Source organism: Microtus ochrogaster, linkage group LG5, assembly GCF_000317375.1.
Source record: "Microtus ochrogaster isolate Prairie Vole_2 linkage group LG5, MicOch1.0, whole genome shotgun sequence".
Classification (NCBI taxonomy): domain Eukaryota; kingdom Metazoa; phylum Chordata; class Mammalia; order Rodentia; family Cricetidae; genus Microtus; species Microtus ochrogaster.
Window position 1 is genome coordinate 22139565 of NC_022031.1, and position 13900 is coordinate 22153464.

The 13900-nt window shown below is 40.9% G+C and overlaps 1 protein-coding gene across 1 annotated transcript in view; it reads left to right on the top strand.

The window, feature by feature from the left end:
- The window catches only part of Faxc (failed axon connections homolog), a 62223-nt gene that overhangs the window by 3799 nt on the left and 44524 nt on the right, over nucleotides 1-13900 (top strand). Inside the window, exons 2-3 of the mRNA XM_005361919.3 lie at nucleotides 2687-2822; nucleotides 13567-13763. Of these exons, the coding sequence (XP_005361976.1) occupies nucleotides 2687-2822; nucleotides 13567-13763 (333 nt within the window). The remainder of the gene's footprint in view (nucleotides 1-2686; nucleotides 2823-13566; nucleotides 13764-13900) is intronic.

The window sequence follows — 13900 nt, forward strand, 5'->3', positions numbered from 1 at the left end:
CCCCCATCCTCCCCTTCTCCCTTTACTGTTATATTTTTAAATGATTATTGTCTTAACCCTTTGTTTTCCTCAAGTGGAGATGGCCTGGCATCTATAATAAATTTACTCAGGCATCTGGATATTTGCTTGTAAGCTCAATGACTAAATAATTCTTCATTCCCTGGAGCTCATCTGTGCTTTGGTACTCCAGCTGAAGAGTCTCTATCTGATCTCCACAAGTGACTCATGCCTGTCACAGAGGCATGATCATCTGTGGTGTCCTTAGAGGAGGGCAGGACCTAGTTAGTCTCTTATTTGGTGGGCCAGCTGGCCTCTGCAGGTGTTCTCTTTTAAGATCTCACTCTAAGGTCATTTCATGAAACAAACTGCACAGGAAGCAACTCATCTGTCTGACCCTAAACTAGGGGGTGGGTCCTGACAAATAGGAGGCCTATGGAGCCGCTGGATTATCTGGGTTCAAATTTGCTTCTGTATTTAGCCAACCAGACACTGTTGGTGCTAATAACTTCTTAATTAGTATCATCTATAGAGTAGAAATAATAATAGTGGTCTTCCTTTTCCAGTTGACTTAATATGTAAATACATGTGAACTATGTAGGACAGTTTGCCATGTGGGCACACTGTCTGGGTTAATAGAACTAACCAAGAAATTGCCAGTTTTCTTTTCTTTGGAATTTTGGGATCTGGAGTTATTTCAAACTTGATATATAATACCTTTTTTTCATTTGTACTAGGGATTGGACCCAGTGTTCCACCCATGGAAGCCAAGTAACCCAGCACAGAACTATGTCCTCATCACCTTACTCCACGTTTGGCATTTTCTCTTTCCTTCCTTCCTTCCTTCCATGGAAGCCAAGTAACCCAGCACAGAACTATGTCCTCATCACCTTACTCCACGTTTGGCATTTTCTCTTTTCTTTCTTTTTCCTTTCCTTTCCTTTTTTTGTTTTTGAGACATGGTCTAGCTCAGTTGTCTAGGCTAGCCTTGAACTTGCACTTTTCTTGCCTTCTGAATAGCTGGGGTCTACCGCCAGGCTTGGCCTGACAGACTTGATCTGAAATTGGTGTTCCTTGGGCAAGTTACATTCTGACTTTTAAATTTCCTGTCTACTATAAAATGTTAGTCTGGTGTCCCAAATTTAAACTTTAAGACTCCCCACTTTAGAGTGCTATTATCAGAGTTAAGTGGGCTAATATGGATCGTGTCTATAAAGTCATTAGCACGCTGGCTCCTGACAAGCATCTATTTTGACTATGAGATGCCCAAGTGAACCTTTAGGATTCAGTTCTTCTGGCCAGTAGGGCAGAGGATTTCATATTTATCGCCTTTTAGTTCTTAAACTTTTGACCTGCGAATTTACACAAAACACAACTTTGTGTTGTGAATTATTTTATTGGGTAAAGTCAGTTGTGAATTGTAGAGTTTGTGTTGTCTACCAACTGTCCAAATAAGTCCTGGATTTTAATATATGCCCTCCCACACATTTCCTATCCAGGAAAGCCTTTGTTTTATAGTAAATGTTTTTTTTTTTTTTTTCGGCTTATAATTTCAGAACGAGTCATTCTGAGTTCTTTAAATTGACTAGGCCCCCTGGCTGGTGAACCTCAAGAGAACTTATTTTAGGAAGTGGAGATGCTGAAGCTGGTGAGCACCGTGCAGTGAAGGTGACAAATCATTTCCTGCTTGGCCAGAAGTCAGTGCGGAATTAAGCCGGAATGTGGAGAGGAAAGTCGAAGCTTAGGGAGGGTCAAGCCTTGACAATGGAGTTCATCAGACTGGGAACACTAGGCAGACTAAAGGATGGAATTATAATAGGTTTTTGTGGAGTTTATTGAGTCAGATTTGGTGAACTGGGAGGAGTTTGCAGTATGTGAACAAAACCATATCTTGTGAAAAAATAAATTCCTCCTTCAATGTTTAATAGCTTACTAAATGTTTACAGATACTGTTTTATTTAATCCTGGTGATTATTAATATAGAAAAAGAAATAGAATGTTTGTTATCAGATTCCCTGTAGATATGCATCATGTCACAGCAGACCCGTCCGGTTATCACCTCATTGTATTGGGAAGGATCTGTTCCGATGTGTTGTATAAGGCAGGCACATAGGTTCTGTTCAGTTCTGCAAAGTACTAACAACATGACTGTCTCTGCACCCAGCATTCTCTGTAGTTCAGGCAGGCCATAACTGTGTGATCCTTCTGTTTCAGCCTTCTGAGAGCTAGCAGTAAGGGCCTGACGTACTATGCTCACCTTCTAGAACTTGCATCCATAAAATATATGCAATATGTCTACTTCATAAGGTTGTTTTGAAAGTTAAATGAGATAATACCTATGAAATCAGAATGCTGAAGAATCAGGTAGAACACATAGTAAACCCAAAACGCCTCCTCTTGCAGGAAACCCGAAGGTAATCCTCTTGCCCATAGGCTGCATGTAATGGAAGCAAGTTGATTTGTAGTTACTTCCCCGAGCCACTGGATTATAGTCATTTCAGAGTGTGTAAGAACCTCTTGCATGTCTACTGGGCTTCTGTTCTCTAAACAGGGGATGAGGTAAGACCTGCACACACACTTCCGCTTGTTCATGGAGGACTCCAACCCTTCAGGGTCCCCTTGAGGCCCTAAGGCAACAACACAAAGCTAATGTGCAGGGTGTTCTTTATTTCTGTTTTGGTTTTGACAGGAAACAGCAAGAGCTTGACTCCAAGGATGCTATTATTTTACATCAGTTCGCAAGACCTAATAATGGGGTCCCCAGCTTATCTCCTTTCTGTCTGAAAATGGAAACCTACTTAAGAATGGCTGACCTACCCTATCAGGTACTTGTTTGCAAATATGTTTTATTCTTATGGGTCTCAATATCACATAGAGGGGGTGTAGTTAATGTCACACAAACAGATGTCAGAATAGAAGGGTCTGAAGGTAACAGTGCCCAGTCTTTGGTAAGAGAGAGATGCTTGATTCCAGGGTCTTTGATTTCTTTTTACATCAGTTTTAATGAAGGAATCATGGTATTTCTTTTAATCTGTCCTTAGGTTAGAGGTTTGGGTGGGCTTACTGGGCAACAAATGAAAAGTGTGAGTGTACCACTTCCTGGTGGGACTTTTCTTTTAGGTTTTCATTTATCGTTTTGTCCTTCATGAATGTGGGTTTGGAGGGCACAGCAGGCGTTGGGTGGATATTTGAAAAAAAGAAAGATTGGCAATACCAAGGATTTAAGTGTATTAGACGTGTACTAGACACGGTTTCTACCACTTAGCTATAGTTCTGGGCTTCGAATATATTTTTGAACTTTTCCATGTTTTGCTCAAGTGGCTTTCAAGGAAGTATCTGTTCATTTCAGCGCTAAAAGACGCAAAGGTTGTTGGAGAGATGCTCAGTAGTGACTCCTGTAAGGGATTCTGGTTCGGTTCCCAGCACCTACATGTGGTTCATGTATCATATGTAACTCCAGTTACAGGGCAACCCAGGTCCCCTTCTGACCTCAGGCATCAAGTCAATCAATCATGTAACAAAAGATTGACACATAAAGTAAATAAAGCTAAGAAATTCAAGAAAAAAGAAAGAAAAAGAAACACACAGTCGTATATACATGCCTACACATACACACTCATAAGAAGTAAGTGATTTGCAAGTATTTTTACACCATGAGAAAAAGGAAATAAGCCAAACTCTTCATATATATATATATGAATTACAAATCTTCCCCAATATAAAAATGGGAATAAACATTATTCCATTAAAAAAGAATAAATAAAAGTATGTATTTGAAGGTATCCATTTTCTCTCAGTAATGCAGGAGCTAGCTAACACTTTTGATGTGATTTTGCTGTTGTTGTTGTTGTTTCTCTGTGTTGTTTTAAATTTTCCCCTTATGTTTTCCTTTTTTAACAAGTTCTATCTGTAGGTAAATTTGTTGAAACTTTGTTTCTATAATGGGTTTTGATATTATGGTCAGAGAAAATAATCTCTGTGATACCAAGTCCTTCAGTTTACTGAGTCTTTATTCAAGTGTGTGGTTATTTTCTCTTACATAGTGGAAAATAATTTATAAAATCTTATCAATATGGAGCTAATTATGTGTTTCCTTGTTTGAAGATATTGAATGTGTTATTTAGAGCTACATTTTTAACTCTTATACAATGCTTTGCCTGTTAGTCTCTGAAAGGGTAAAACATTTAAGTCTTCATTGATTGGTCTCTATTTTGCTCTTCTATTAGCATTTTAATACTACTTATATATTTGAGGCTATTTATTGGGTATGTATATTACAAAGGATCACATTTAAAAATGTCTTAGTTTTTAAAGTACAGTGCCCCTCCTATTCTTTCTAAACTCTTCCAATATCAGTTCTTATGTATCTTTAGGTCTTTTCAATAATTCTTAAAGCTAACATAAAAAGCAAAGGATTTCATTATGCCATTTTCTTTCTTTTATTAAACATAATTATATCTTTTGAATCTTTAAGATAACAAGACTAATACACATGAGCGTAAATGACATTTCTTAGGACAATAATCAAATTTTCAAACAAAAACATTTCCTGAAAAAAGTAACTTTCTTGCATTTTTATAAATCTATTTTATTTCTAGCTTATTGGGTAAATGCCATATTCTCATGTCTGCTTTCATATTCAGTTTTTTATTTTGGCTGATGTCAGAAATTGATGAAGAAAATCTGACTCCACGAAGATTCATAGTTTAGAACTAGAGAGGCTGGCTTGGGGTTTGCTGTTGTTTTCCTTAGTAGTTTGTTGGTTGGGAGTATACATATTCTTACACGTGTGTCATTATTATACTTTGTTTAATTTGGCCCTGTTCTCCACTGCTCCCCTACTCTCTTGATGGTCCAATTCTTTTCCCCAAATATTCTCCTCCTCCAGTATTCAAGCCACATAAATTCCATTACCTTCTATTTCGCCAACATTCTGTTTCAGATCTCTTCCCCTCTCATGGTCCTCTCTCTAGTTTCATGGCGCACACAAATGCATGTCTATGTATCAATTTAAATCTAGGTTTTTTCATATGTAAGAAAATATGAACTTGGTCTTTCTGAGTCTGGTGTGATTCACTTACCACAATGATTTCCAGTTCAATCCATTTTCCAGTTAACTGACACAATTTCATTTTTCTTTATGGCTGAGTGAAACCCCACTGTGTACATATTTTCCTTATTCATTCACATATTGTCAGACACCTTCATTCTGCATACTGGCTGCACCAATTTATATCCACTCCAGCGGTGCTTAAGTGTTGTTCTTTCTCTGTATTTTTTTTTTCTAGCATTTGTTATCATTTGTTTTCTTGGAAAGAGCCACTCTGCCTGGAGTGAGATGGACTATGTGCTTTTTTTTTTTAAAATTCTGAGGAAACTAATGATCAATATTCTTAAAATATCCCCTTTTATAACTTTTCCTGCCTGTTTCCTGTTGTCTGGGTCTCTGCGTTTATTTCCCCTGTCTCTGCGCTGTCCTGCAATTCTCTGCTTCTATGTGGAACTTTCCTCTTGTTGAGCTTCTAATGCAATGCAGTGTTCTGTTTTCTTAACCATTATTTTTTTCTAAGTTTTGTTGTTGTAGTTTTTAATTAGGTGTGCCTGTGTGATTAGGGGTGTGCATGTGTGCATACAGGTGCTTGGGGGAGGACTCAGGTGCTCCTTTGAACTTGTACTTCCAGGTGTAGATGTGATCTGCCAGATGTAGGTGGTGGGAATCACACTTGGGTTCTCCTGACTGTTGATCCATCTCTCCAGTCCCTCAGCCCTTCATTGTGTGTGTTTTTGTCTGCTGTGTTCTTTCTTTTTCAGATGGTTTCTGTGTTGCCTTGGTTGGTTTTTCCTCTTGTCTTTTTCTTCCTAGTACAGGTGTGTATCGCCATTCTTGGTCGACAGTTGACTAAAGTTGACTTTTTTCTTAAAAAGTGTGTTTCCTTACTCAGTTTTCCTAATATCTCCCTTTATGTGTGGGAGGATATTTATTATGCTACCTAAAATACTGGTCTGTTCCAGTATTTCTACTTCATGTTGCCTATATTTAGCGTGTGTCTTTTCTCTTGTGGTGGTTATACTTCTTGGAGGTTTAGTGTTTTGTTTTTAGATCTCCTATGAGGGATACTGGCTTTCCTGCCCAGGAATTTGTCCTGGGCAAGGGCTAAAGCCTTCTCCACGTTTCTTAGGCTTCACTTCCGATGTTCTACTTATTTTCCTCACCCAGTCTTTCCATCTCTTGACTCGATTATTTCCCATCTATGGATAACTTAAATGACTAGTATAATGAGCACCCCAGTCCTTCCCCACAGATCCACTTATGGTTATTATTTGGCTTCCTTTGCTTTACTCTTCTTTTAGAAACATGTTTGGGAACATCATTTGGAAGTACTATGCAGAAATTATGACACTTCACCTTAAATGCTTTAACATGCATATTTCCCAAATAAATACAGTTTTTCTACAGAACTACAATATACAGTAGATACATACCTAACGTGTTGCAGTTTTTAGAAGGTAGTCAGATTGTTTTGAATGTAGCCAGTGGAAGGTGTCTGGGGTAGTTCTGCAGTGCAGTGATTATTCACTTCCTTCTAGAGTGGATAGCAGTTGAGCTGTAGATTTAGTGGTCTGTTTAGCAGGTCAGAAGCCTAAGACTTTGAAATCCCTCTTAGACTTTGAAATTCTTCATCTCAAAATGGTGGCGATGATAATGGCAGTATCACACTTAGGTATAATCATATCTAAGAAAGCTATAATTGTCTCTAAAATGCTGTCTCCTGCTTTTTGACCATAAAGCAAAAATTGATTATGGAAAACATACTTGAGTCAATCATTTCCAGAATTTATCTCTAATTTTTATTTCTGTAACTTTTGTTCATCTTGTTGTTTTAGAAAAGGATCTCACTATGTAGCCCTGACTGTTCTGGAATTCACTATATAAACCAGGCTGGCCTCAAACTCACAGAGATCTTCCTGTTTCTGCCTCCACTTTGGTGGTATTAAAGGTATGCATCACTATGCCCAGATGTTTCTGTAGGAGATTACAAGTCACACAAACATGTACCAAGAGTCCAGGGGAGAGCATGGTCTAGGGGCAGATATGGGAACAGTTCTACTTTAGGGGAGGAGCATGTACACTGTTTAGTGGAAGCCAAAGGAAGGGCAGATAATGGTTTCACCCTGGGAAAGTAGTTCATTAAAGTGAAATTTGAACAAAATTGTTTAGGAGGCCAGGGTATTGCAGAGGATGGAGGGGGGTTCACATAAAAGCGGTGACTATGCAGAATGATCTGGTTGGGTGTGGAAGTGGAGGCTGGCAGGTGGCAGTTGCTGTGTGGTGTGAGCCTAGGGTTGCCACTGGAATTTGTTTCTTGTGAGAGGAGGTTGCTGGAATCAACCAAGGGCCTATGTATGTGAGACAAAGTGATCTACGACTGAATAACAGCCTCAGTTTTTAAATTTTGCTTTGTTTTCATGTGTGCACGTATGCTATGCCTGTGAATGTGTATGCATGTTGGGATGTGTGTGTGTGTGTGTGTGTGTGTGTGTGTCAGTGCTACAGTTGACTGACGTGTCTTCTACAGGTCCTATGCACGCAAGCACAGCTGTGGTGCATTGGTGAGCACTGTGGTCCTGTCCTGTCCTGTGCAGAAGACACTGTCTCTTCTGGTCTTCTCTAACATTTGGGTCTTAATCCCAGTGGCCTCCCCCCCCCCCTTAACCAAACACAAAGAATTTTGTGTTCTGAAATTTTTGAAGTTTTGGGATTACTAGGGAGAGTTGGCTAGTGCTTTTCTAGAATTTTCTGATATAATACACCTTTGCAAGAAGGGTTTGGTCTGAATGCTACCTTAGTTTTAGTTTGTTTTTCTAGCAGATAAGGTGGGTAGCTGCCAGTCTTTGGAGCAGGGGTTGTCATATCAGGCCTGTGAAGGAAGAAACTTATTATTATTATTTTTTTTTAATTTTCGAGACAGGGTTTCTCCGTAGCTTGGTCCTGTCCTGGAACTAGCTCTTCTAGACCAGGCTGGCCTCGAACTCACAGAGATCCAATTTTCGAGACAGGGTTTCTCCGTAGCTTGGTCCTGTCCTGGAACTAGCTCTTCTAGACCAGGCTGGCCTCGAACTCACAGAGATCTGCCTGCCTCTGCCTCCTGAGTGCTGGGATTAAAGGCATGCGCCACCACCGCCGGGCAGGAAGAAACTTTTATACTTGAGGGGGAGTAAATAAATATTTTTTTGTACATTGTAATCAGAAACTGCTCTTTTCTGCCTGTCCACCAAGACCCGATTAATCACCCAGAAACTATATTAATTACAACACTGTTTAGCCTATTAACTCAAACTTCTTATTAAGTAACTCTTATATCTTAAAATAACCCATTTCTATTAATCTGTGTATCACCACAAGGCTGTGGCCTACCAGAAAGGTTCTGGGTGTCATTCTTCATCGGCAGGCACATGATGTCTCCTTGACTCTGCGTCCTCTGTCCATGTCCTGCCTGGCTTTACTCTGCTAAGCCATTGGCCACAAAAGCTTTATTCATTACCCAATAAAAGCAACACTTATTGAGGACATCCCACATCAATACATGAAGCTCAGATTTCAATGTTCCGAGTTTTTGTTGGAAGTCAGATTTGTTCCATTGTGGTGACCCATGCCTGCTCTTCTGCGTCTGCTGCGGTGTTTCGCTCTTAGTAGACTTTATGGCCTTAAGAATGTACTATATGTCTTTTTATGGGAAGGTTTTGCTGACATCTAGAGACACATTTAAAGATATTCAGGACTGATAGATCCCAAATTTTATCTAATACTGTCTTCTCTTAAAAGGAAAACCTCACAACTTTATATAGCTAAAATTGACATGCAATAAATTACACATGTTTCAAGTGTGAGTATTGATAACTCTTTTTTTTTTAAATTGTCTATTGAGCCCAAGTGTGTTTGTATTGTTTAATTACAGTGAATGCACTTGGGGTTATGGGTGAGCTCCTGGGCCACTGGTGATGGCATAGAGAGAGGAAGAGGATCCATCCAGGCTATATGTACTCTTTGCCCAGTGAAATTAGGATTCTTTATAGGAGGCTAACTGGCCTAGTAGATGTGACACGATTTTCTGCAAACCAGGAAGAGATCAGCAGGAAAGATGGATAGTGAATTACTTTTCTCATGGCTCTGACGAAAGCAGCTTAAGGAGGAAAGGGCGCCTTCTGGCTTACAGATTGAGGGTGCAATCCACCGCTCACGGTGGCGGCAGGAGTGTGCAGCACATGGCACCCACAATCAGGAAGCTGAGGGAGGAGTGCTGCTTTGCCAGTCTTTCTCCTTTGCATCCAGTTCAAGACTCCAGCCTGTGGAATGGTGCCATACACGATCAGGGTAGGCATTCCTTCCGCAGCTAAAACCTTCCTGGAAGAGTTCTCCTAGGATACAGCTAGAAGTGGGTTCCACGGGCCAGGCTGACCATGAAGATTAACCATGAGAGGTAGATTGTCAAACAGCTGTTACACTATTTAGAAAAGTCGAGATGAGTCTTCTCAGTCTGTTTCATCGTTGACAGTTCTTGAGGCATTTCATAGTGTCTAAGAACAGGGAAGATCTTAACCTGCATCTGTGTCGGGTGGGAGAATCATGGCGACTGCCTCTTTTTTTTTTTTTTTTAACCAGGGAAGTACTAAAAATGCGTTGTCACAGTCAGGAGTGAGGCGACCAGCCAGGTGGTGGTGCAAACCTCTCATCCTAGCGCTTAGGGCCGGAAGCAGAAGGCCTGGGAGTTTGAGGCCAGTCTTAACTACACAGTGAATTCAAGGCTAGCCTGGGCCACTTGAGACTGTCTCAAAACAAAACACAGTAAAAGGATCCATTTTCTTCTCAAAATTTTTTTTTTTTTTGTTTTTGTTTTTTTTTGGTTTTTCGAGACAGGGTTTCTCTGTGGCTTTGGAGCCTGTCCTGGAACTCGCTCTGTAGACCAGGCTGGTCTTGAACTCACAGAGATCCGCCTGTCTCTGCCTCCCGAGTGCTGGGATTAAAGGCGTGCGCCACCACCGCCCGGCTCTTCTCAAATTTTTATCTTCCTCTTGGAAGTTCGCTTCCTCCCAATCTTCATTGTCCTCAACAACCATGGAAAGATCTTCAGTCACTGGAGATTAGTTAATACTTTCTAGAGTTTCAGAAGAATAATGTACGGTGTACCTCTTTTGTATGTGTGCTGGCCTGGAACTCACAGAAATCTGTCTGCTTCTGCCTATCTAATGCTGGGATTAAAGATGGGCACCCCCATGCCCAGCATGTGTGTGCCTGTTTGTGTGTGGCCTGTAGAAGCCATAGACTGGTGTTGGTATTTTCCTCTATTGCTGTCTATCTTAAGTTTTGAGACGCGGTCTCCTACTTACTGACTTGGAGTTGTCTTAGTCACTCTTCTGCTGCTGTGAAGAGACACCATGACCATGACAACTCTTTTTTCCTTTTATTTAATTAACATTTTTTTTTTATTTATTTTACCTTTCTCTTCTCCTTCCGTTCCCTGCCCACTCCCACCTGCTCCTCATCCACTCCTCTTCCCTCTCTATTCAGAAAGTGGCAGGCCTCCTGAGGGCTTGAACAAAGCGTGGCACAGAGTTGAGGCAGGACCAAGCTCCCCCTCTATATAAGTCTGGACAAGGTAATCAGAATGGGAAACAGGTTACCAAAGCCAGCTAAGCCTCAGCTAAGCTCCTGATCTCACTTCTAGGAGCCTTACAAAGAGACCAAGCTACACAACTCTCACATACATGAAGAGGGCCCAGGTGGGTCCCATGCAGGCTCCCTAACTATTGGTTCAGAGTCCATGAACTCCCATGAGCTCAGGTCATCTGTCTCTGTGCCCCCCACTCCCTGGCATGACCTTGCCCTGCCTGGCTCATACAATCCCTCCTCCCTTTTCTTCAGAACGCCCAGAGCTGGGCTTGGCTGTGGATCTCTGCATCTGCTTTCATTACCGGATAAATGCCCTCCGATGACAATTAGGGTAGTCACCCATCTGATTACAGTAGATGGCCAGTTCAGGCACCCTCTCCACTAGGAGTCTTAGCTGGGGTCATCCTTGTGGATCCCTGGGGTTTCCTTGGTATCAGATTTCTCCCTAACCCCTAAATGGGCTCCCCATCAAGAAGTCTCTTTCCTGACTCTCCCCTTCAATCTGCCTGGAACCTGCCTTCTGCATCCTACCCGCTCCCTCAAGTTCCCCTCCCCTCCACGCCCCCCACCCCTGGCCTCTTGTTTTCTCAGGAGAGCTCTTCTTTTTCCCTTCCCAGGGAAATCCTTGCATACCTTTTTGGGCCCTCCTAGTTATCCAGCCTCTCTGGGGCTGTGGATTGTAGGTTGGTTATCCTGTACTTTATTCCTAATGTCCAGTTATGAGTGAACACATACCATGTTTGTCTTTCTGGGTCTGGGCTATCTCACTCAGAATTTCTCACTCAGAATGCCTTTTTTCTAGTTTCATCCATTTGCCTGCAAATTTCAGGAGGTCATTTTTTTTTTGTTTGATTTTTTTTTTCAGCTGAGTAATACTCCATTGTGTAAATGTACCACATTTTCCCTATCCATTCGTCGGATGAGGGACATCTAGGTTGTTTCCAGGTTCTGACTATTGCGAATAATGCTGCTGTGAACATAGTTGAGCAAGTGTTCCTGGACGACAGCAACCCTTATAAAAGAAAGTGTTTAATTGGGCTTGGATATAGTGTTAGAGGGTTTGTCCATGATCATCATGGCAGGAAGGAGGCAGACATGGTTTTGGAGCAGTAACTGTGAACATTATATGCTGATCCCCAGACAGCATGCGGAAGAGGGGGGAGGCAGAGACAGCCATCCCCCAACGGCACACCTTCTCTAATTCAAACACCCGAGCTCCATTCAAACCAGCACAGAGCTCATGATTTTGACCAGGCTGGCGGGATAGCAAACCCCAGGATTCTGCTTGTCTCTGCCTGCCCAATGCTGAGATCACTTGCCAGTTCCACTGTGGCCTTCCGTGTGGATTTTGTGTTGAATGCAGATCGTTATGCTTGCAAGGCAAGCACTTTACTGACTGAGCTGTCTTCCCAGCCCTGTGTGGTCCTTTTAAGTCTGGCTAATTCTACTCACAAAATTACTTACCAGTTTATCTATATTATTTGTGTATAAGTTGTTCACTTTCTTTCTTTTTCCAAGAGTGATAATCCGTTGTATGTTTGTACACTTGTTTATTAATTTGCCTCTGAATAACATGTTTCCTGTTTTTGATCTTTAAAAATGTTTGTGCATTTTTAAAGTATTTATTTTATTTTGATTTATGTCTATGTGCATAGAGTTACAGGTGGATTGTGAGCCACCTGTTATAGCCAGTGAGAACCAAATTCCAGGTCCTCTGGAAGAACACTACATTTTCTTAACTACAGAAACATCTCTCCACCCAAACTTTTGTTCAGATGTCTTTGCATGGCTATATGCTTTCTGACTTTTGGGTAAATACTTAGGGGTGAACTGGCTCAATTAGAAGAAATTGTAGGGGGCTGGAGGGATGGCTTTTTAGTTGAGTTAATACTTCTCTTCCAGAGGATCCTGGTTCAGTTTCCAGCATCCACATGAAGGCTCACAACTGTCTGTAATTTTACTTCTAGGGATCTAATGATGTCTTTTGCTTCTGCTGGCACCAGGCATGCATGGGGTGCAGACATACATGCAGGCAAACACTTATACACATAAAATAATAAGTATATTTTTTTTAAAAAAAAGCTGAAGAGAGGTGTGTGTTTAACTTAAGACATCATCAGAGGTTTTAAAGTGGTTGGCCATTTAATATCCCTGCCATGTAGTTGAGTACCTGTTTTCTCAGAGGGGCTAACATCTGCCAATATGTAACAGGGTTTGCATTACCTATTTGTACAAAGTATGAGGAAGAGTTTGTGGCAAATCAGATTAATTTAGGTTGTGTAGTCTGCAAAACAGTGGATACAGTTCTGACAATCAACTTTGAGGCTTAAATGACTTTATTTATTGAGAAATATGATTGAAGACATGAAATTCTCCAGCATCCCCTCATTCATGTGGTCCAGGTCTTTGCTTTTTATACATTAGAGAACACACATTACTGTAATTTTAACAATTAATTGTGTGACTTGATCTAGCTACCTCCTTTCTGGATCAAGATATTCTGAGATAGTGTAAGCTTCAAATACCGTTATAGATCAGAATGGAGCTTGTCTGCACAGATTCTGGGTACCACCCCAGGACTAGAAATGAAAGGTTTGGGCTGAAAACCAGGAACCTGCTGAATTTCCTTTAGGAGACACTGCAGTGCTTCAGAGTTCCCTAACTCCCCTAGTCTAGATAGAATTGGAGTTCATGATAAAACCTATGGAAATGAATTAATTCTTTAATGTTCAGTAAAAGTCTCTCTTCTCCACTTCTAGAATAATGATCTTAAAAAAATGCTGAGCTCGTTTGAGTGGATAGTACGGGCACAGACACTCATGGGTTGGGATGTTTGTCTCTGCTAACCGGGGAAATTCATAAACACATTGCTTTTCTCTTTTTTAAAAAATGCTATCCAGAACTATTTTGGTGGAAAGCTCTCTGCTCAAGGGAAAATGCCTTGGATTGAATATAACAATGAAAAAGTGTCTGGCACAGAATTCATAATTGACTTTCTGGAAGAGAAACTTGGTGTGAACTTAAACAAAAACCTTGGCCCTCATGAAAGAGCCGTCTCAAGAGCCGTCACCAAGATGGTGGAAGAGCACTTCTATTGGTGAGTCCTTGCTGTGTGTCCCTGCGCTCCCCCAGTTAGCCCAAAACCTCTTGGGTTTTCTGACACTCACTTTCTCATTTTTTTGGCTACATTTTACGTACCTTTCTCAAAGGGTTTTTTTTTTTTTTTTTTTTTTT